Here is a 23,900-nt window from a genome sequence, read left to right as displayed (position 1 = left end):
TTTACTTCCTGTAAATGTACATCTTTACTGAAGGTTGCAGACCTATATTATTGTATATTGTATTTACAGCATCCATGTTATGGTTAATGTGGTAATGTACAATTTTGAAGGACTTGTACTTTTCTTCCCTTTACATATACAGATTACATTAAATTAATTATTATACATAGAAATGTGAGGGTGCCATTCTGCAGATCAAGTACTTTGTATAGTATATTTGGTGATACTACATAAAAATATGAATGCAGTACTTTTACGTGCCATGGGGTATCTTTAATTTATTTAAGTGAAGGAGCTTAATACTTTCTCCACTCATCAATATCAATCACTACTAACCTTCGCCATAGCTCAGTTATTACTGCTGTGACAACCCATGATGTAGCTTAGCATGTGTTACAGGCGCACAGCACGTTTCCATCATACATGTACGTTCTCTTCAAACAAGAAAAAAGGCTATTTTCTCAAACAATGAATTCTGAGAAATCTGTGAATATGCTCATCATGTTTAGAAACGGTACTTATTGAGGAGCGTGAACTCTCAGCTTTGCATTCATTCAACTCATTACAAGAACGCAGGCTAAAACTAATGATGATGACTAAATTACAATGCAAAACCTATGTGCAAAGTGGTGGCCAGCTGACAAGTGTGAAATCGGACTCTGAAGCGCCACTCAACAGTACAGTGCTTGGAACAGGGGGACGATACAAAATAACAAATAAACCACAGTGGGATACAATTCATAAAAAAATGTTTTATTTTCAAGTCCGAAATCCCAACATCAAGCTTCCAGCAAAATGTTGCACATGTGGAAGTAAATACAAAGCTCCCATACAGACCACAGGCTGCACAGAAGCCAAACACACAGCAGCAGTGAGCTAGAAAAGTGAATTACACTGAAGACACACATGCATCAGGCTGATTCAAAGACTGCATTAGCATAAACATCCAGCGTACTGCTGGTGTGAGCATCAAAGTGCTTGTTCGCTTTTGCAAGTTTGTGTTACAGCTTTTATTTACCAAAGATATAACAAAAAGCATAAGAGGCAAAAGTGAGAGCTAGAAAGGCCTCCCATCTACACTCCAGTCATCAGGTATTATTTGGTTGATTTCTACCATTTATTTCACAGTGAGGTTTCTTGAGGTTTACCGTGTTAACTTTCATCCCGGGCGAGTTGTGTTTTCTAAAAGGGAGAAGACATTCCTAGGTTGAGGCTGGTACAGTAGTAGTGCAGCGTGACTGCCGATGGTTTAAAATGTCTGAACTTCTTTATTCGTCCTGAATGTAATGATGGATGGGTTGCTGTCTGTCTGCGTTCACTCATTGCTCTTAGCCTACCAGCTGTGAGTACCAACCATAGCAGTGTTCGTCGTTGACGTTCATAACCATCATTATGGGCTGAAGGTAGTGGTGTCACGGATCACGGATCGATCCGTTCGGATCAGCCCTCACGGTTCGGATCAGCCCTCACGGTTCGGATCAGCCCTCACGGTTCGGATCAGCCCTCACGGTTCGGATCACTCGTGAACCGCGGATCAATATAGTATTTTATTTTTATTTTATTTTTACAGTGTAAACATCATAGTGTGTAATAAAGTTCTACTGCTGCTGTTCCTTTTCAAGTAACAAGTCCCTGAATATCAGTGCAGAGTGTCAGTGAACAGATATAAAGCAGTAGTGTGTTCACGTGAACGGAGCAGCTTAGAAGCATTTAACGGTGAAGTCATGGCGAGCGGAGGAACGTCAGAAGCCGCGGCGTCATTTAAGTCGCAAGTTTGGGAGCATTTTGTCTTCCCTGTAACGTATAATGGCGGATGAGGGTGGTGGACGAAACCGTTACGGTATGTAGGCGTTATTTAAAGAGAAAGACGTACGACAACGGCAAAACATCGGCATGTCCACACTTATGAAGAGACACCATCTCGTCTGTCAGCGACGGGGACACTCCGGTGTAGAAAACAAAGGATTTCTAAATCTGGTTAAAATGCTTGAGCCACGCTACGAAATCCACTCACGCACCCACTTCAGTGTGAAGCTGTTCCAGACCTCTATGAGAAGGAAAAGACTGCAGAGACTGCTTTCACCACGGCGGAGTGATTCTTAGTCCGGTGCTGTAGACACACCCCCTCTGTGAGAGTCACACAGATACACACCTGGGGCAGGTGCTGTAGACACGCCCCCTCTGTGAGAGTCACACACACCTGGGGCAGGTGCTGACAGAAGCATCAGAGTGAAGCTAGAGAGGCCCAATAATATTCCAGTCACCACAGAAAGGTCGACCCTCTCCCCAGACAATGGAGATATTCTCATCTTTTTGAAAATAATGTCACAGTAATGTAACATTATTGTGTATTTGAATGACCTGACAGGAAGTAAACACAGACCCAAGTTGTTGCTGAGCAGTTCGGTGCAGTGTAAACAGTGGAAGCTCACTGGCTGTTTCTTTCTTTCAATATTGACCAAAGGACGAGGATATCAACATACCTCATGTTGCACTTAAACTTAACAGAATTCTTGAATGTATTATTTTTATTTTTTTCATTTTGTTTCAAATTGGACATCTTCAATATTTTTGTTTTCATGCAAAACTACAGCCCAAAGTTCTTTGCTTTAAGTGTTCTTGAAGTTCTTTAATTAATAAATGGAAAGCAAAGTTATTTGTCTCCTCCCCTTTTCTTTGTTGATCCGAAAAATTATCCGAACCGTGACTCCTGAACCGTGATCCGAACCGAACCGTGAGGTTTGTGATCCGTGACAGCCCTAGCTGAAGGGACGGCTGTCAGTGTTGATGACTTGAGAGATTTAGTGACTTTACAGCCAGTGCTGCGAGCTGCTTTCATTGGGAAACAGTTGGCGACCCTGGGCTGGCTTTCTCACTTTAAACCTAGCGCACTCTTGCTGGTTTCGCCATAGTTACCACCCCCAGATTTTATGTGACAATATTTACTTCTTTTCAAACTGTAAAATTTGATTTTACTGGTAAACCCCAAGGATGCATTTCATGTTCTAATGGATATTAGGATATTTAGTAAGGTAAAAACAACGACAGAATATCAGTTCAAATGATCATAATAAACCAACATTTGGTTTATTATGATATCAGACAATAAAAAACAAAACAAAACCAGACTTGTGAAAGTGTGAAAATCAATAAGCACTCATTGACTTCATGAGACCAAATGATGACATCTAGAACATATCCATGTCTGACCATCGAACGTGTTGCTTTAAGGCACTGTAGTACCAGAACATCAGAGAATGGCAGCAATATAAAATATTGTGAAATATAGAAAAAGAACCAAACGATAGCGGTAACAGATTTAGAATTCCATTCTCAGTCCTTGAAACCAGACTATGTAACCTCTGAAAGAACAACACAAATCATTCTCTGACGAGAGGTTGAGTTGATGCGGGATACGTTCAGCCTTGTCCAGCTCAACACACAATGGTTTGTCTGACCTGTAGCTCATGTATGCGCTGTATTAGCATGCTACAGAAAACATGCTGGTGGTTTTACTCAAAGCTGCTGCTGCGTCACCGAGCCTCTGACTAGCTTAGCTGTTAGCACGGGCTCAGCTGAACCAGAACCTGCAGTGTTTCAAACACAGCTTTGTGCTCAGCTGAACCAGACTGCCGTGTCGATACGAGGATGATGAAGATGAACTCAGCAGAACACTGCTGGATGCTCATTATTCTCAGAAAAGGGGAATTAAAGAAATAGGTGTGTGCATACCTGAGACCCAACTAATGTGTTGAATGAATTTCCTCATAAAACGTGCAGATTCTTTGCAAACCTGCATTGTTTACATCCATGTTTAGTTGCCTTAGCATTAGTGCGCTTCTAAGATCAGTTTGAAAGCGCTACAACATTCACAGATCTTTGCATTGTGTTGCCCTTAATGGGGACGAGCGCTACTGGTGGTCAGAAACTGCACAGGATACCTTTAAGGTCAATTTCCATTAAACCTGTCCTACAGCAGGTCTAAGTTAAGCTTCCAGAGGACACAGCAGCTGGGCTTAGACCAAACAACAACACAGGTTTAGTCCCGTCTTCAGGTTGAAGTCACCGCTAAGCTAATGACAGCGCAACAGCTCTGTACCACACGCAGCTCCTCTAATGAGGACGTCTGTAAGGCAACGGACTCAAGAAGAGGATCTTGGGAAACGAAGGCACATCGAACTTGCCATCATCCTCTAAATACCACAGAGGCTAACAAAAGCTACATAGTCTTACTTTAAGACTTGAAGGATTTTCTGGATTTACTAGACACTAATAAAAATGACTTCCATTAATAGAGAAGAGATTACATTTTTCAGCATTTAAGTTGCAGTTTGTGGGTGTGTCTGTTAGATGAGATGGAGGAGACCTGAAGGTGTTGGGCGGGTTCAGGACTGCTGACTGCTCCACTGGTTGGCCATAGGCCTGCGGAGCAGCTCCTCCACATGGCGGGCCACGTCCATCGTGTCCTCCAGGTCGAAGTCTCCATCTGGATCCAGGATGGTGTCACTCCTGACGGGACAACAGCAGAGACAGGGGCCACACTTTCATGAAGGAAAAGATATATCAGCTAGCACATAGAGTACTGTATATAATCTGTCACAGTACATTCAAAGTAACAAAACAAAACAGAAACGACCTCAGACCAACATCGGCCATATCATCGGATCGCCGTGAGTTCAGATAATGGACGGTGTACTTGTTAACAGTTACGGAGCAACATTATGGTTTATCAGGAGCAGTGTGTTTGTTCACATGATGAATGTAAGTTTTGGTCTCCATCTGTGTCTGTCTGCTGCTGAGCAGGTAGAGCACAGAGCTGTTACAGCTTTCATCTGAAACCAACCAACGCTGTGAGAGCGAACCGGCTCAGACCCGACAGCTCAACAACCAGCTGAAGCTCATGGTGAAGGAGCTGCAGCTGATCTTCACATTGTCATTTGATACATGCATTATCAAAAAAAAAAAAATAATAATAATAATAATAATTATTATTATACATACATACATACATACATACATACAATAGCCACTTTAAGTAGCAGCAGCAATACTATAACACAGCAAATAAGCAAAAGTACATCAATACTATCATCAATGGTACATCAATACCAAAATGTAAGTATCAAAAGTATTGTCAATGAAGTGTAGAGTGTGCAGGGTCTCCTCTGGAGTGAACGGATGTCAAAGAGAGTGCTCACATAGAAGGGTAGACACCAAAGTTGTTGGGGAGGCTCACAGAGGGAGAAGCTGTTTGGTCCATGAACGTAGGCGTCCCTCCTCTGGGTTCAGGGTTGGGGCTGGTGAATCTACCAGAGACATGTCCACACGTTATTACAGCAACTCAAACGTCTGCACCAGCCCTACACTGACCACTGTGGCTGGCAGGCGTAGCTCAAACATTTGTATTGGGCCAAATAAAATTCTTTTAAAACTAAATTCAAAGCTTCAGGAAAGTGAAAATCCCAAATTAGTAGCCAGTGTTAACTGTGTGTCTCGTCTTGATCTCATAGCATCAATATCAGCTGCTTTTATCTTCGAACAATATAGGAACTCATTAAAACTGCACATTGTGCAGTTGCAACACAATGAAAACGGCATGTATACGGTGCGTTCAGGAACTATTCAGACCGCTTCACTTCTTCACATTTTGTCATTCAGCCTCGTGCTAAATGATTTCAATACATTTTTCCTCTCATCAACCTACACTTAATTCCTCATGATGACAAAACTGGAAGAGTATTCAGACCCTGAACTCAGTACTTGGTTGAAGCAGCCTTGGCAGCGGTTATAGCCTTGCACAGCTGGATTGGGGGGGGGGGGTTCTCTCAGGCTCTGTCAGTGGACATCCATTTTAAGGTCTGTCCTCAAGGACAGTCACAGATTTCTCCCCGAGCCTTTCCTGTGTGCTTTGGTCCTGTGTCCTGTGTCCTGTAGTAAGCTGAACCGTCGGCCAGTCGAAGGTTTGTTCAGGACCAGGTTTTCATGCAGGACATCTCAGTACTTTGCTCCGTGCAGCTTTCCCTCAACCTTGATAAGACCCTCGGATCCTGCAGCATGGCAAACATTGCCAATAGATGAGTTAAAGGTACGTGAGCATGAAGCTGCAACATGACAGAATGTGAGAAAGGGGGAAGGGCTGCGGCGACTTCCTGAATGCTCCGCCCTCATTGACTGAGATGGAGGTGTGCTGCATCGACTTTATGGGATTCAAATACCAAACCCTCATTGAACTTCAGGAACTTGCTACTTGTTCAGTCCCATCCGTTTGATGTACAAGAGGAATATAAATGAATAAAAAACAACTTACTCTGGCACAACTTGTTTGATCTGCGGCTTTACATATCCGTCCACTGCTTTTGCTGCAAGAGAGACACCGTCTTAAAAACGACATTGTTGTTGCAGCATTTCAACTTTACAGGCCATCCATGTACTGCACTCACTCCACCAGCGTAGCTTCCAACGCCCAGTTAAACATGATGACAATAAGTTACAGGTGCAATGTGTAAAATCAGAACACAATGTGAATGTTGTGTCAACACATAGAGATGTGTTGCAGAGATATCTACTGTAATTAGCATGCTAACCAGCTAGCCCCGGCCCGTCCTGTAATACCACTTGAACCTGCAGACGATAGTGAGTCACTGCAGTGTCCAGTCTGTCCTCGGTCAATCATGAGAGGGCCGAGGAGTAGAGCTGCCCCGAGGGCTTTTCAATAATACAGTTAGTTTGTTTATTGGATTAAAGCCAAAGTTGCAGAAAGGAGAAAATGACACCCACTGTCCTTTAAACTGACTAATGCAGGAAGGACAGCTGAAAAGAAATCGCTGACTGTGTGAATTTATTACATTACAGTCATTTAGCAGACGCTTTTATCCAAAGTGACTTACAATAAGTGTATTCAACATCGGTTTTCAAGAGAACTACTCATCACCAGAAGTCATAAGTGCATCTCCTTTCGTCAAACAAGCATCTAAGAGCATAAACCAGAGCAGACGTACAGTGCAGAAACAAACGAATGCAATAAGTGCCACAAACTAATATGAATACAATAAGTGCATTCATAGTATCAGTGCGATAGATCAGACTATAAATGTGTGTATTCTGGTAAATTCACGTGTTGCTTGGATGTGTTCTTGTGGCGTGTGTGACAATATTTTAGCCTCGTTCTTTCAGCTGTAACCCCGTCGGAGTGAAACGGGCTTGGGGGCAAATAAAAAATAAATGTGAAAATCTAATTTACGGTACGAAGTTTCATTCCATAACTTGTAACCAGAGAAAAGTAACGCAAGGCACGACGTCCAGTCTGACTGTGGGACACGACTGACACGTCGCACTGCAACACACTTCAGAGAATATGTGAGACAATAGGAGACAATACACAGAGTTCTGTTTCACACCACCGTGGCTGCAGCTGAAGAAGAAGAAAAGGCTCAGACATAGTCAGATCTATCTCTCTTTAGATAAAGCAAGGTATTAGAAGTCTGTTCATTCAAAGACATTCACACATTCAGTGAGCCAGCTGTCCTCTCTGCATTGGGCAATTTAAACAGTGTTATTCTTACTCTGGATTATGACTTTAAATTCTTTGCATTTGTCTAATATCTTCAATCGATCCATCAACCGAGCTTTGATTGGTCAGCAGGCGCTGCTTTTATGAGAGTTAATCTCTCATCTCGAGCATAACCTTCACCGCAGCACATTATGTGTTCAGCAGCAGTTACCTCGCTAACCCCAAATCCTGCTTCATAGTCCAGGCATCTGGTTCGTGTCACTGGAAACACACAGATGGTGAAGGTAAACTGCAGGCCAAAGACTATAAGAGCAGCATCTCCGCTGAATGTTGCATATCCTCGCCCTGTGTTAGTTAGGAGCTCTGTTTTCATAACCGATGACTGTAAATGGATTGTTTGGACCGAGTAGTAGAGGTGGAAAGCTGCCCCCTACTCGTTACACATTCCACCTTTAATGTCAAAAAAAGCATTCTTCATGTCATTGATCTTATTTGCAGATGTCTTTGGCCAAAGCAGCGATGTGTTGCTGATACTTACAGAGCGGGGGGGTGTAGTACTTGGCGAAGACCTCGTCTTTGGGCCGGTCAGGGTAGAGGAACAGAAGGTGGTTCAGGTCACTGATGCGGTCCGCCAGGGAACGAATGGAGAAGTCCTTGGTTGTATAAGGCAACAGATTCCAGACCAGCCGTTCACCTAGCCAAAGAGCGAGGGTTAGCGTGATACTGCTGCAGACATGAACATATACAACCTCTGTCATGTGTGAACATAGAAGCACACAGAGGGCATTAAGGGCTGACTTAGAGCAAACATCAGTTCTCTGTTATCTTAATAAAGGATTCATTCATTAGAATCACACTCCGTGTCAGAGGGCCTTGAAGCCCAGCAGGTTGCTACCTGCTTTGTTGGGGTTCTCGGCCACCCATGCGATGGTGATGCCTCCGATCTCAGAGTCGCTGAATCTCAGCAGGAAGGTGCCGTTGGGTTTGGACAGCAGCATGTCCTGTGCCTGCTGCTTGTTAACGAAGCCCAGGATGGCCCTAGAAACACACACATTGTGCCGTTTATGTTCAGAGCCCATTCTTCAAAGTTGAAGGAAGTATTAGTCGTACTGATATAAGAAGAAGCTATTTGTGAACATAGAGAAGGTCTTCAATCTTTTATTTTGAACTCAAAAAATAAAAGTATTTATGTTCAGTGTACATTGTGTCACCAGAGAGGATTTACAGAAGAGACGATAGCAGCATAGGATTATCATAAATTGGACCGGCAAGTCAACTTTCTTAAAGTTAGATGTCAACAGTTTCTTGCAAAAACAAAGTCAGCATGAGTCATTACCCATCATTCCAGTGAGGCTTGAGATGTTTCTTCATGAGCTCCACAACGCCATCAAACCACTGCCAGAAGGTGAAGTTTCGTCCTGGTAAACTCTCCTGTAAAATAAACATTCTCCATCAGAATGTTTACATGCACACAAGAAGCCAGGCCACTCTGGTTGCTGTTACTCTGTGTGTGTGTGTGTGTGTGTGTGTGTCACTGAAGTGCTGCAGCTCCTACGCATGTGTTCACACAGCCTGCCTGCTACTGTCAGCCCTCATGAGATCATTTTCACTGTCAAAACATAGGTTACACACTCGCCCTGCAGAAGGTCCATGTGTCTTTTGTACAGTACTAGTTCTTCAGCTTTGGCTTTCTGCAAAGATGTTAATTATTTCAAGTGTAATGTAAATCACAGTTGGGCTGTAGTAGAAGGTATAGGAAAGGTAATATGAATAGTCTTTATCAGCCACACTGTTCACTCACAACTCTGATGAATCCAAACGCACATGCAGATCTAAATCACACTTTCATTCTTAACTGGAATAACACATTCTGTTTTAAGATATGCACATAAGATATGCATTGCCAATAAAGTGAACATTTGTAGAATCATGTTTTGAGTAGAGTATCCCTTTAATGTTGTAGCACCGTAATATAATGACATCCCGAAAAAAAAGATTTAAAAAAATACAGTGATGTAATTTTAGGTCATATCTGTCACGTGTCAGACTACAGCAGTCAGACTATTTGGAATGTGCAATGGGAGGACAGGCTCTGTAGTGAAAGCACAGTTGAGCTGTGGAAGAGAGCGGGCCTCACCCGGTTGAACTGGGCCCAGGATATGGTCATGCTGCGGGAGTCCTCGGGGTTGTTGCTGCTGCTTGTGAAAGCTTTCTGTGCCAGGAAGACCATGTTGTCCTCCGACAGGCCACGCCCGCTGTGCATCTCTGCCTTGTACTTCATATCAAGGGTGTCACACAGCTGGGGCCACAGCACCTTGTCTGGCACGGTGAACGGCACCCTGCCCTGAGGACGGTAGATGGAGATGGAGCTTTAACACTACATGTCATCATTCACCCATTCATACACTGATGACAGGGGCTACCATGCAAGGTGCCATCAGAACTCTAAATAATCATTCATACACTGGCAGCACAGCCTGCAGGACAGATATGGGGTTAAGTGTCTTGGCCAAGAGCACATCGACATGGACTAGTGGAGCCGGGGATTGAACCGCCGATCCTGTGATTGAAGGACGACCTGCTCTACCCCTGAGCCACAATGGAGGGAGAACAGCAGGGAGGCTCAGATCCTGACAGTAGATTTAGTACATTTGTTCAGCAGTCTCTCACCACATGATGTTTTAAACAATATGGGGAGATTACTCTGAATTGTAACAGACACGATTTAACAAAAACACAACAAGCAGTCCATTCAGTGTAACAATGTATAATAATATTATATGATGTGTTCAGTATAGAGTTAAGGAAAACAAAAAGTCAAAATCCAGATATGTGGCATTTCAAGACCTTCATCAGCAATTTTTCAAGATTAAGGGGAACTATTACTTGCTGCGGTCACCACCTGACATGGGAAGGTATAAAAAGGTCTTCATGGGAAACATCCACGAGCAGCCAACTCACCGGCTCAGCAAAGGCGTTGTCCCACAGGACGGTGGCTGTGGCGTTGTTGTCCTGACTGCCGTGGACGATCACTACCACAGGCAGCGATAAGGTCTGCGGGTCACAGACGAGGGACAGTGATGGATCATTTATTAATACACGTCTAATGTAATGCATCATAGACATCTCATTCAAGTAACTTAAGTCTTCCAAAGGAGATCGAGACAGTGGAGATGAAATCAGTACAGCTGACCATTCAATAACAGAGCAAGATAGCCAGTTTAGATGAAAAAGGTCGAATGTTCTGATTACTTTGACATGGAAGACCAGCTCGTTGCCCCCGACGCTGAACTGGGATTCAAACAGAACTGTGAACTTCTCCTCCGTCACCGACTCTGCACCTCGACGGTCCGACCGCTTGATCCGCTTTAGTGACTGCACGAAGACACGAAGACATGAGACACATTCCGTCATAACAATTAACACAGCCAACGTATCTCTCTCTCTCTCTCTCTCTCTCTCTCTCTCTCTCTCTACTAAGAGTATGTACTGCATTCACATTGAAATGGCAATCTGTATGCATAGATGCATTTATCTTTCTTTTTTGTTTTTAGTGCCTCCCCTATATTCCCCACACAGTTTGGCCTTGTGTGCTCTGATTAATTATCATAATTAATAAGTCATAATTTAGTGTGAATGAAAACTCAACTCCTGGCATTTTGCTCTTGGTGTTCTTCACCACTGTCTTTGAAAGAAGGAAACAACGGGCGAAGCAGCTTTCAAAGCGACGTGTCTTCGTTGAGATAAGTGTGCGGTGGATCTCATGCATGTTATGGTTCATGTGGATTTCGAAAGATAAGTGATAAATATTTAAAGAAACTTTAAATTGTGTGATTTCAGAATGGAATTCGGGTGTGTTGGTAGATTGTAGAACGATGTTTATAGTATGGTAACTAATGCATCACTCTTACCATGTTCCTGAAGTGTGCACTGAGGGTGCCAGTGGCCTGCTGATACTCCATCACACAGTTGTTGTTCAGGATTTCTCCACTGCTTTCACTACCAAAGAAGAAAGCAGTTAGAAACATTCCTGCTGACGTAGCTGGACGAATCTTCAACAAAAGGATTACACATTTCAGCTTTTAATCTCAGATGATGACTAAACCATCATGGAACCATTTATATTTGTTTGGTAACTGCTAATTCATGAATTGTCTTTTCATACCCAACAAAGAACCCGTTTTAAACCCCATTATTTGAGCCTTTTATCAGCTAAGAGTCCATAATGTGTATTACTAGAACATTCATCACTGTCACCTGTGTGTGCTCTCATTCTTCAGCAGAGCTTTGGCCTGCTGCTCGCTAACAATGACAGCCTTGACCTGGGGTGGATTCATGTGGACGTTGAGCTTCCCGCCCACCAGGAGGCGCACCGTGGCTGCAAACTTGGTCTGGGTCTTCAACACCTGGGGCGGCTGCTTTTCAATGATAAAGGTACTGAAGAGAAGGGGGGACAATGACAGGGTGGGTTAGTCACCATGTTCTCTCATGAGAGGACATGAGTTGTCAAAGGGCAGAGGTATTAATGCATGGACAGTAGCTCAGTGTATGGATGGACGGTTCAGAAAAAGAGATTATGTCCATGAGCAGAAGCAGCAGTGATACACGGACAAAAGTTGCTTGTGGTATCGGTACCGGCTCTCTATGCTCTTGCAGCAAACCCCACAAGATAGCAAGAATAAGCAGTCTCCATGTCCACAAAGCACATGCAAACCACAAACTGACCTCTAAAGTGTCCATGCATGAGTGAAAACACAGCTCCACTGCTCAATGGGCAAGATAGAAATGTCTCCTCTTTAATCGGAGGGTCAACAACTGGTCAGTTTCCAGCACCCTTGCAAATGCGTTCTCCTGGAGGCTGAGCGGTTTGATACCTCCAGTGTGCGAGCATTGGAAGAGAAGTGAAACAAAAACTGTATTCAATATTTGTGCAATGTAATTCTGTGGTTAAGCAGCACTGTAAATATGGAACTACAGTGCAGACTGAGTCTCCAATAAAGAGGGAGGTTGAACACAAACTCTTTAGCAGGATGCATGAGAAGTAAGTGATGGGATCATAGGATCTGAATGAATAAGAAGAAGAAACATTCCTTTATTAGTCCCACAGTGGGGAAATTATTCTCTGCATTTGACCCATCCCTGTATATATAGGGAGCAGTGGGCTGCCAATGACAGGCGCCCGGGGAGCAGTTAGTGGTACAGTGCCTTGCTCAGGGACACTTCGACACAGGACACGGTGCAGCCGAGGATCAAACCGGTGACCTTTCGGTTGACGGACAACCCTCTCTACCCAGTAAGCCACGGTCGCCCCCAAATAAGACATCAATCATGGGGTCAACTAAATGTAGTGTCAGTTATTCAATGAATAAGAAAAGAGTAATATCACAGACTGTATATAATAAGTGGACGACGTCACCCATTGGCTTGTGGACTATGGTTTTGATGGCATGAGTTCGGCATTTTGGCCGTCGCCATCTTGGTATTTTGCAACCAGTTCATGAAAGTGACCATATTTGGAATGTGGAGTAGCGATGCAGAGACGCCGTATACGTCTCTGGTAGAGACCTGTCAATCACTGTGTAGCCCCGCCCTAAAGCATCCCCTGCTTTATGGTCTGTTTGACTCTAAATCAGGGGTGCCCACACTTTTTCACCTTGCGAGCTACTTTTAAAATGACCAAGTCAAAATGATCTACCTACATTAAAAATGCTGAAAAAAAAAAATTATATATATATATATATATATATCTTACACACACACACGGGTTAACTAATTAGCTCGCTGGAGTTTTGCAGTAGCTCACGCGGTTGACCACACATACGTGGTGACCCGTGTGTTAGAAAATCAAGTGGCAAATGCCATGCGGACATCTCATTATTTATTTATTTTTTTTAAATGGCATGCGATCTACTCTCACTACCTCGATCGACTTATTGGGCACCCCTGCTCTAAATGGACCATAATGTACTAAATGAACATCATGCTGTATTGAGGAAGACTTGAAACTAGAGATTAAGACATAAACTCATGTTTACAATGTTTACTGAGGTAATAAATCAAGAGAGAAGTAGAGTCATTGTCTCATAGACTTCTATACAACCAGAGGAGTCGCCCCCTGGTGGACACTAGAGAGAATGCAGGATGCAGGATTTTCAAGACCAGAGGTTGCTGCCTGAGTAATATGAATGGCACACCTTAAATCATTCACTACAAGCCACTCCAGTGTGCATGAGGTCACAATCTGACAGAACCAGGTGACTTACATCATCAGCAAAAAGTAAAAATGGAATCCTGGGGTCACCACATCAGACACTCTGTGTCGGTTGGATTCTCCTTTTTCAGAACCCTGACTCTTCAGTGCCACCTGCCAGTCCACAGGCACTGCCCACGACCTCCGCACTACACTGAAGAGGCGACGTCTAGTTCTCACCTAGTAACCAGGGCCGAGATGATGTCGGTGATGTCGCTGTTGAGTTTGCTCAGCAGCTCTTCCATGGGGCCTGGCAGAGGAAGCTGCTGGGTGAGATGTTCACAGCGTCTGATCTGCTGCCGGTTCTGCCAGATCAGGTCAGCCAGCTTCTCACACCTGGTGGACAGAAGACACACCGCCACAGTGAAGAAGTAAAAGGGAAGAGGAGAAAATGAGGCAGGGTTCCTCTTTTTTTATTCATATTTTACCTTATATTTTCTGTAAATTTAATTTGTTTCTACTCTGCATTGTTTATTGTTGTTAAATGTTACGCACCTCCAGTCATGTCAAATTCCTTGTATGTTCAACATACAATGGCAATAAACGGTTTCTGATTCTCTCTATGTTAGTGGATATACAGCCTGTCTATAGGTTTATGCTTTTTATAGACATTATATTTTATGTTAGAAAATTCAAACTTCCCTCTACATCAGAAAAGAGGGAGGTAAAGCTCTGTCCTAAAATACAATATGCCAGTTAAAATTATTGTAACAGTTTAGTATATACCAGGACTGCAGGACATCCAGTCCCCCCTCATGAGGACCTCCGTTGCCAGCCAGCTGCTGCCTCCTCTTCCACTGGATGAGTTCCTCATCCAGGATCAGAGTCTGCTGCTTCCTCAGCAGGGTCAGGGTCTTCTGGTGTTGTTCAGACAGGTCCTGCAAACACACCACCATCCACATGCTGAGAAACCCTTGCATTTGTGACACGCTGGAGCAGATTCACAAAGACAGGACTGCAGCCGCTGACAGCACCATGAACTGCTCATCACATGCAACCGCTATCTGCAAACAGCCATAAAGCTTTGCAGAGAAGTGCATTTTCATATGTTCTGTTCCTGATCTCAATTATCCAAGTGGCAAAGTGAAAGGTTTTACTTTGTAGCAGAACAATAGCAGGGAGTAAGAGAAGAATTACATCTTCAGACGGCGAGCTACAAGCCCGACGAGGAGCAGAGGCATTTCTCACAACTTCAGGAAGGACTTTAAAAAGTGAGAGAGCAAGAAACCCTGTCTGGGATTTAATATCTGTGAGTTACCACCAACTCTCTGAGGACGCTAATAAACTCACTGTAACTGTGTGTGACTGTTAGCGCTGATCCTTGTGAGTTGGACTGTTTTTGCAATGAGACTCATTTGCATAGAATGGGTCAGATTCTGCACCAAATGTCTGCATATTTAAATATCTGCAAATATCTGGCACAAATTGATTTAACGTGAATAGGTGGTAGGTAGCAACAGCGTAACTCGGTCGGTACCCTTACAAGTACAGAGTTCGGTAACCCAACTGGATGTGCCTGAAACAGATGGTTTAATATGCGTTTGCTTGTATGCTTGGGCAGCTTGAATCCTCCTCCTGCAGCACAAACTGACAACATCTGCTCCAGCCTTGGACTGCAAGGGCCATGCAGTCCGATTAGAGTAAATCTTTTTTCACCTTATTCATAAGTGCCAACGTCTGCTGAATTAACATGACGAATGAGTATATTTGTTGTCTGCAAACATATTATGTGCACAAGGTCATGAGTGTAATATGTAAACATATTAGAATAAGACTGAAAGGACTGAATGAAGTAGAAGCCGAGTGGCAGTGATAGCAGATCATTTAAAGCTACCCTGTAGACTTTATGACCACTGATGAGTTTCAACACTTTTATGAGTGGCTCCCTGTATTTTTTTGTTCTCGAGCTCACTCACTAGGACGCACATGCAAGCACTCTGGCAACGTGATTCGCATTCCCGCCAATAACTTCACACTTTTCCACCGATCCACAGGTGGCAGTGAGGGGCCGAGAAACACAGCAATGCAGCAACAAAGGCAGCGAAGAAGAAGACTGCGAGACAGTAAATAGGGAAGGAAACAATGCAGCTTTCAAACCGTTTGGGCTTTGCAAATGTTTTATGAGGAAGGAAATGAATCCAACATCTGTGAGACATCAATGATACACACATTGCTTTTGGTGAGTTACACTGAGCTTAAATGGTAAGTTTGTTTACAAGAAGACTCCACGAGGGATAAAATGAATCAGAAAATGAGAAGTAGGGTCATTATATCGCCGGTGCTGGAGGGTATTTGACATTAAGATTGTTCAAAGACTTCTTTTATTGTATTGGCAGGAGCCTCGTCGATACCTTTCCCTCCCCTAGTCATTTGTGTGTATACAGTGTGTGTGTATGTTGTATTCACTTGCCAGCCTGTTATGGCAGAGTGTGTGTGTGTGTGTGTGTGTGTGTGGTGTCTTCATACAAGCCTGTATTTCTGTAATGTGCTGGCCTCTCTGGTGAGCCAGGCCTCCACAGTGGTCCTCTTACTCTGTAGGGTTGTCTCCCGCTGGGTGCGCTCAGCTTGAGGCAGTGACGACAGGCTGCTCAGCTGGGCTAACGGAGCAGGAAGCAGGAGACGGGCACGCCATTACAAACACCTGCTGCTACACAACATGGTCACTTTTGGGTGAATAAGGTAACCCTGGTAACTCTTGGCTGCAGGTTGTTGTCTGTAAAGAGTCAGACTGGTGATGTTTAAAATGCATCCCCAAGGCACTGACGCAAAACACCCAACTGGAGCCGAGACATCTTCAATTGGTCTTCTTTGGTCCGGGAGCGGAACATTTTACTTTGTTGCACTTTGTAATTGGTAAATTCACCCTTCATACATATGAGCCAATGAATGGCCAGTAGGTTCTGTGCTGCTTAAGGGACGGTGTGTAACATTTAGGAGTTCTTACTGACAGCATGAACCATCAACCAAAAGATGCTCTTAGTAAACTTCTCTGAGAGGACAGAAGAGGAATGACTGATACTTTTCAATCTTTATAAACTTCACTCAGAAATGTCATTCATTTGTTTCCAGGGAGATATTCATGACTTTATATAGAGACTTTGTTGTTGGCAACATAACTGTTGCTGATCCGGAAACAATATTTAGATTATAAATAGAATGCTTCTATAAATAAATCTGTTCTGAATTAATTTGTTTTTAAAATCTTATACATGTTTTTAAAACAATGATCCAGTCATGTAGAAGAACAGAGTATTGATAAGAGTCGCTCCTACTCATACTCACATCCTACAGAAACCCATCCCTACCTGGACTAGATACCACCAACACATACACACTGTCCCTTTAACCCAGGGGTGTCAAACTCATCTCCACTCTGGGCCACATCAGCATCACGGTCGCCCTCAAAGGGCCGGTTGTAACTGTAAGACTGTACAACTAACTTCTCCTAACATATTGTTAAATAACTCTCTCTGCATTTTATTATTGTTTATTCAAGTCTACAAATATTGTACATGCAGTTATATAAATGAAAAATGATATTTAAGCACAGTTCTGTTATTATAACATAAATCATTTTAATTGAGGGTTAAGAAACCCACATGACTATCAAAGATCAAACTATTAAAGAAAATAACAAAGACAAATATCAAACACAAGTTATTACATTAACTTTGTTCAAAGCTGTTTGTGTCACCTCTCTGCATCACTAATGTTCCTCCCTGTCGTCGTCCTGTGCATGCAGCTACATCCAAGAGCTGCTCACTGAGAGTCAGGTCTGATGAACATGGATAGATGATGTATCCGTGTTGTCTGTGCTTTCATCAACAGTTCATTACAAACACAAGTACCTGCTCGTCTCTTAGCTAGCTGTGTTGTTAGATTGCTGCTAGTTCATCAACTCGGTCTGCGATGGTGTTTCTTCACAAACTGACATTTGTAAAAGTCTGTATCTGGTCGGAGCTCTGCTCACATACCTTTAGCATGCACTGGGCTGTAGCTGTGTAAATATATTCTGCTGTGATTGCAGTCTGCCTTTTAATTCTTGGACAGTTTGATGTTTTTCTTGGAGGCTAAATTTAGCTCCGCGTTTGGTGTCAAAATGCCGACGTGAATTGTATCCTTCATCACCGACACGCCTCATAACACAGAAGACAGACCCGTTGTTCTCCTTGAAGCACAAACATGTATTCGCTTTCCCATCTTTCATTACATTTTCTTCCCGCTGCATCAATTTTTCTCTTCGTGGACATTTTGGGATTATTTGTCGATCTTTTTCAATCGTTGGAAAACCTCTTTTCAGGCTGTTGCCTCTCCTGTCCACCTGTTGTGATAGTTTTAATGTCGGTACACAGACAACATGCTATCTCATAATTTCAACTTTCTATCTCATCATTTCGACCATGGGGATACTTTTATTTTCAAGTCTAACTTTTAATTATTTTTCTAAAAAAATAAAAATATTTTTTTTATTTTTTGCTGGCGGATTCGCGGGCCACATAAAATGACGTGGCGGGCCGGATTCGGCCCGCGGGCCTTGAGTTTGACACATGTGCTTTAAGGGTACCGGTGCATCTTTAGTGTTATGTTGAGCAGAAACTCATTGTTTTAGATTGGAAACACTTATGTAAAGCACTGAAAGAAATCAAAACAAGACAGATTGGGAGTGTAATGGTGTGTACATCACTCAGACCTGTATGACTTTCTACATGCGTGTGCATGTGTGTATGCATGTCTCATACTCACCCTGGATGCGCAGGTTCTCCTGGTACTGGATAATGAAGTACTCCTGGCTGTGCTGCAGCTTTCTCAGTTCATTCTCCGTCTCCTGTGTGGCCAGGCGGAGCTCTTCAAAGGACTGGTTGATCTGCTGGTGGCGCTGTGACAGGCTGTCCATAGCCTGCACCCCACTCCCACAGCTGGCCTAAACACACATTTAACAAACTCATCTCGTCAGTTTGCCTCGACCAACGTCAGACTCCAACACGTGTTATTCATTGTTGGTAGATAATGCCTGGGGAATGTTGTGCACGGAGGTCGCGGGATTCCTGCAGATGACGACACCTTTAACACTTACATTTGTAGCTTCTTGAACCAGCCGTTGCTCTGAGTGCAGGATGTGTTTAATGCAGCGCACCAGCTCCAAAGGACAGCGGTCATAAGTGCTCTGCAGGTAACACACACACAAACAATTTGGCCAATCTTCGGTCACGCTCTTATAAAGTGAACGTCATCGTGGTAACTCCTTAGTGCCCGTATATTACCTGAAGCAGAGACGGCTAAACCGTAAATCTTGGGCCAGCACAGAAGAACCAATATTTGACAGAAAGAGCCGATTAAAGGAAAGGTTGTTAATCTTCTTCAAAAACTGTTTTGCTGAAATTCTCATTACATCCTGACAGCAATGAATTCAAGAGCTCTGACGAAGAAAATAAGAAGAAAACCGTATCAGAGGCTGTCTGTAATAAGCTGGTCCATTCATGACAGCTGTGAGAGCTAACGGCAGCCATGTTTGTTGTTTACGTTCATAATGATCACTTCGGCTTTGAGGACTGTCAGCGTTGATGACTTGGCAACTTTCTTGCTCGATTCAGTGACTTCTGGAGCTGGCGCTGTTAGCTACTTTCATTAGAATAGAGTTGTAACACTGGGGTGGGTTTGTGGGTTTCATCATTTAAAAAGTCTAGCGTACTCTTGCTAGTTTCTTATTACCAACCCTGCCTTTAATAACTATATAACTTTATAGACTATTACAGGCTAATAAATACCTTGATGTTGACCCGGTGCATTAAAAAGGAGTAAGCTACAAGTGACAGCAGATCTGAAAAAATGATTTTACCGAGCATACCGACGTAACTTTAATTAGGTTTAAAGTTATTCAGAATGTTTCTTTCAGTAAAATGTTCTAGAAAACATGGCACCCAGTACATTCCAATGAAGGTTACCAGTACCTGCAATTCATAATCTACTGACACAGCTCTTTGTGATATTCTTCATTGTGTGCACCCTTATGGATCCTGTCAGGATGTTTGTGATGTGCTGAGTGCCATATTCCCTGAGGAAGGTAACAGAGGAATCTCACAGGATACGGTTGAGTTGACAAGAGTATCACTACAGCTGAGAAATGAGACGTGCTTTGGTTAAGTGCACTATCCTTTCCTAACGTTCCAGAGAGGTTTCAGGGCAGGCTTGTTCTCCATCATCTTAAGAGTAGCTGTACCTTGAGCTGGTTGGAGTAGTGGCCCAGCTTGATCTTGAGCAGGAAGCCATCCTCTCCTCCTTGGAGCTGGGCTTTCTTCTGCAGCTCGGCCACCAGGTTTTCCAGCAGACGCTTGGCTTTGGCTTCCTCCGCTGGGTTGTCCAACTCCACCGAATCCCTGTGAGAGCACATTTACCAATTTCTAACCAATGCATGTGGAGCTCAGTGCTGCTCCACTAACTGTTGGCCACATTGTCTCCCAGGACGAAGTCATTGACATAAATCTCTCATCAACTTTGACTGTCTAACAAGAAACGAAACAAATCAGAAGTTATGATCATCATAAACTTTGCTTGTAAAAAGGTTACAAAAGTGCTTTACAAAAACACAAGGTAAAGAATAGTTCAGTAAAAATAATACAAATACAAAAAGTTGCAACATAAAAAGAATAAAAATATAAGAGCATCATCAGGCAAAGTTGGATAAGTCAGTTAGTAAAGAAGTGAAAAAAATCAAAGCGATATTTTTCCTTTGTTCAGCATCTATACAGGCATGTCAGGGCTCCAAATACCAACGCCATGTGCACGGTAGCATACCAAACATTTGAGCTGTGCACACACGGCTCTACATGGGAACTCAGACGGCAGTAGAGCTGCAGTAATCAAGTATTTCATCTATTATACGAGTAATCAAATATGAAATACGTTTGCTTTACATTGTATGTTGATTATATTATTTTATGAAGGAATGTATATTACAAAACAATCCGGCCAAATGTAGATTCTATCCAAAGGGATTGATAATGCCATTGAAATATCGGAGCAAGACTACAGATCAAAGTCTTCTGCATACCAGAGCTGGCATTCAATCCACTGGGCCAGGTAGTGTCGCACCTCGATGGGGAAGTGCTGGCCGTACAGCGCCTGCATCTGGTGCAAGGCCTCTCCCTGCAGCTGCTGGGCCTGGATCCACATTGCCATGGTGCTCCTGTGGAAGCAGGAGGATGGGAGGAGAAAGGATGAAGGAAGAGAGGAAGGAACAGCAAGCAAGAGTAGCAATAAGGAGGATGACCAGTAAGTAGGGATGCCCCTCGATACCCGGTTCTAAACGGGAAGAGATGAGACGTAGTAAATATTAGTATCGAGGTCCGGAGTTAACGCTTCTGCTATCGGTACTGTAGAAGTTTAGCGTCTCAAGTCATGCTTTACACACTCTCTCTTTCTCTCTCACACACACACACACACACACACACACAGTGGCAGAGAGAAGAATGCACCCTTCACACTGTCTTGTTTAATAGACTAGTGCCTGGGAGATTATGGCGATGTTGTTCCTGGTTTGGTTAGAGGGAACAAATTGTTTACTTTGGTTCCAAAACTTTTATTAATTGAGGGTCACATGTACCGACTGTAAAGCCCTCTGAGGCCAATTTGTGAATTTGGGTTATACTAAATAAATTGAATAGTTTCTCTCAATGCCAGGTGTTTAGGAGATTCTCATTCAGTGGTAGATGATAGGATGATGACATATGGTTCTTGTGTGGTTCTGAAAGATCTGCAGATGTTACTATCTTAAAGAATAGCTTTAATGGGGTTATCTTACACCCTGATGCTTGTTATAGGTGATTTATTCTAAATGGTGACATCATTATCCTTCTTGCCAATCTATATGGATACAACACTTAACCTGAAAATGACTTTTTGTTGCGGTTTTAAAATCCCATTTCTTACATTGGTTGTCCCCGAGCGTATTGTTATTTTGCAAAAAATGGTTCGTTAGAGCAGTGGCCTCCAAGTGTAAACAATTCTTCAATCTCTAGCCTGATGATTTTCATGCAAACATTCCCTTTGGTAGACATATGGAGGAAAAAACATCTAACTTTATGTATGGAGTAATACAGCTTGCACCTCTGTCACGGATGGACTACTGGTTCGTTTCTGTTGATATAATAACAACTCCACTAACAGACCACAGAGCTGTGTAGCTGTGTGTGCCAACCAAAAGAGAAGGCATATCCGCCAGTAGTTTTTGATGCAATCCCTTCTGAATTGACTTTACTACCACGGGAACAGGACGTTACTGGTGTTAGCTGGATCGGTTTCTCCTCTAAAAAGAACAATAACTGATCCATAGACTCGAGGTTTCCCCATGGACTCGAGGTTTTCCCATAGACTGGAGGTTTTCCCATAGACTGGAGGTTTTCCCATAGACTGGAGGTTTTCCCATAGACTGGAGGTTTTCCCATAGACTGGAGGTTTCCCCAGAAGATTTGGCCCCTCCTTAGTTGACGAGTCCAGTCCACAGCTTCTCTAATGGAGCCGAGCGAGGTCCTGACGGACTCGCCACTGTCAGTATTCGCACTCGCTGTCTCTCACGTGTTGGCAGCTGTCAGACTTCAAATTAGAAGTGTTCTCTAATATACAGTAAGAATAAATAAGGAATTGCTTGATACTGTGTGAAATGATATGCTAAATTTGGCTTCGCAAATGATTAAAAACAAAACGTGTTTTATTTACAAAGCCTGTCATTTAGTCGAGGAAACCGGTAACGAAAGAAGCACATTTATTACACAGTCCTGTGTACGTTTTGATATTATCTTGGGCTACACAAGTGGGCAGAACGCATCGGTCCGCAGCAACAACGCTTGCTCTCAAAAAGTTTAAATGACAGCGTAGCTTGCTAACGTTAATGTACCACATTGCGATTGGCTCGCTGGCAAACATTATACGCAGCAAACTTGCAAATGGCGACCTCCGAGTCTTGCTAAACAGATGTTTACATGCTATGTGGGAAGGTGTTGGACTCACGCCACGTTTGTGACTTCGGTGGACAAGACAGCGTTAGCTAGCTAGCGAAGGCAAGCTAGTCTTGGAGCTAGCGTAGTGGGGAAAGCTTACCGATGAAGTAACGTAAACGTCAAACGTTGCAGCGCTCGAGCAAAACTTCACTTTCATGCGCCACGAGTAAGTTAGCAGTTGGTAACGTCTTTAACTCACCCTTTCAGACACGGCTGCACTCCTTACAGCAACACCATGGACGAGCAGCGGACACACTCCAACAACGTTCACGCCTCACACAGGTTGGTTGACGTACATGTCACATCGCCAACTAGCGTTACTTATAGCCTTTTGGCTTCTGGCAAAGCAGCTGTTGTTGACCAGCTCCAAGTCCAAGTAGTTAAAGAACGAAAATGAAAGAGAGCTTCCGATTTGAAGTTTCAAAATAAAGAGCTTATTTAACTACTATGTTATTATCAGTTTATTAGCCGTTCATTAATGTGCATTTTGTTCTTCTGTACCTTGTTTATAAAAGGATACATCAATCAAATATGCTGAATATGCTGAATAGGATTTATTGGTGTTTTCGCCAAATAATTATGATAATAATAGTTTTCACGTTTTTAATTTAGGTCCAGAAAACCTACGCTTCCGGTTACATTCATGCCAACTTCAGAAAGCTATTTCCGCCAACAGCCCCACCTCTGGGATGAGGAGTCAGAATGAAAGGAGGCAACAGGTTGAATGAGAAGAGTTAGGAGTGACATAATCATATGTTATTTTGGATTATTAATAGTTTTGATAAAAAAATATATATATATTACAGTGTAAATTGCTTTATTTTAACTTTGGGTTTCATCTGACTCTACATATGATATGATGTATTGCTTTGCCTTCCATTTGTTGTGACCTGTGGCTGATGATTATTCATTTGTCCTTTGAATATGACGACACAATTTATTTGGGTTATAGACAATTACTTCTTAGACTGGAAACCTGTTGCATACTGTATATAATGTGGTCCTTGCGGAAATAAATACTATTGTGGGAGCGGAACAAACAAACAGTTGTTGACTTTAACATGAGCTATACATAAAATCTCCCATGATTGACAAATATGCTCGAATAGAAAACACAATAAAAGAAAAAAAGAAACAATGACCAAAT

At 42.9% G+C, this 23,900-nt stretch overlaps 1 protein-coding gene across 1 annotated transcript; it reads right to left on the bottom strand.

Annotated features, from left to right (window-relative positions):
- Positions 1-732: 732 nt before the first annotated feature.
- On the bottom strand, positions 733-23,090 carry LOC306794978 (signal transducer and activator of transcription 5B-like). Its single transcript, XM_079293278.1, has 19 exons — positions 22,953-23,090; positions 20,809-20,943; positions 19,978-20,134; positions 18,835-18,924; positions 18,504-18,681; positions 16,227-16,357; positions 14,487-14,638; positions 13,941-14,096; positions 11,768-11,947; positions 11,422-11,509; positions 10,763-10,885; positions 10,472-10,564; positions 9,648-9,854; positions 8,847-8,941; positions 8,406-8,548; positions 8,049-8,204; positions 6,308-6,359; positions 5,199-5,306; positions 733-4,509 (listed from the first exon to the last, which is right to left on the bottom strand). Exons 2-19 carry the CDS (start codon positions 20,934-20,936, stop codon positions 4,386-4,388), a joined length of 2,361 nt encoding a protein of 786 aa, XP_079149404.1. The 5' UTR covers positions 20,937-20,943; positions 22,953-23,090; the 3' UTR covers positions 733-4,385.
- Positions 23,091-23,900: the final 810 nt, after the last annotated feature.

The sequence above is a fragment of the Melanostigma gelatinosum genome, assembly GCF_949748355.1.
Source record: "Melanostigma gelatinosum genome assembly, chromosome: 21".
Taxonomy (NCBI): domain Eukaryota; kingdom Metazoa; phylum Chordata; class Actinopteri; order Perciformes; family Zoarcidae; genus Melanostigma; species Melanostigma gelatinosum.
This window is presented reverse-complemented; position numbering and strand designations above follow the sequence as displayed.

Coding starts and splice junctions, on each gene's coding strand:
- LOC306794978 (XM_079293278.1), bottom strand. CDS start 20,936: ATGGCAATGTGGATCCAGGCCCAGCAGCTGCAGGGAGAGGCCTTGCAC. Junction 11,948..13,940: donor ATCTCGGCCCTGGTTACTAG/GTGAGAACTAGA, acceptor CCTTCTCTTCAG/TACCTTTATCATTGAAAAGC. Junction 6,360..8,048: donor GTACTACACCCCCCCGCTCT/GTAAGTATCAGC, acceptor TCTCTCTTGCAG/CAAAAGCAGTGGACGGATAT.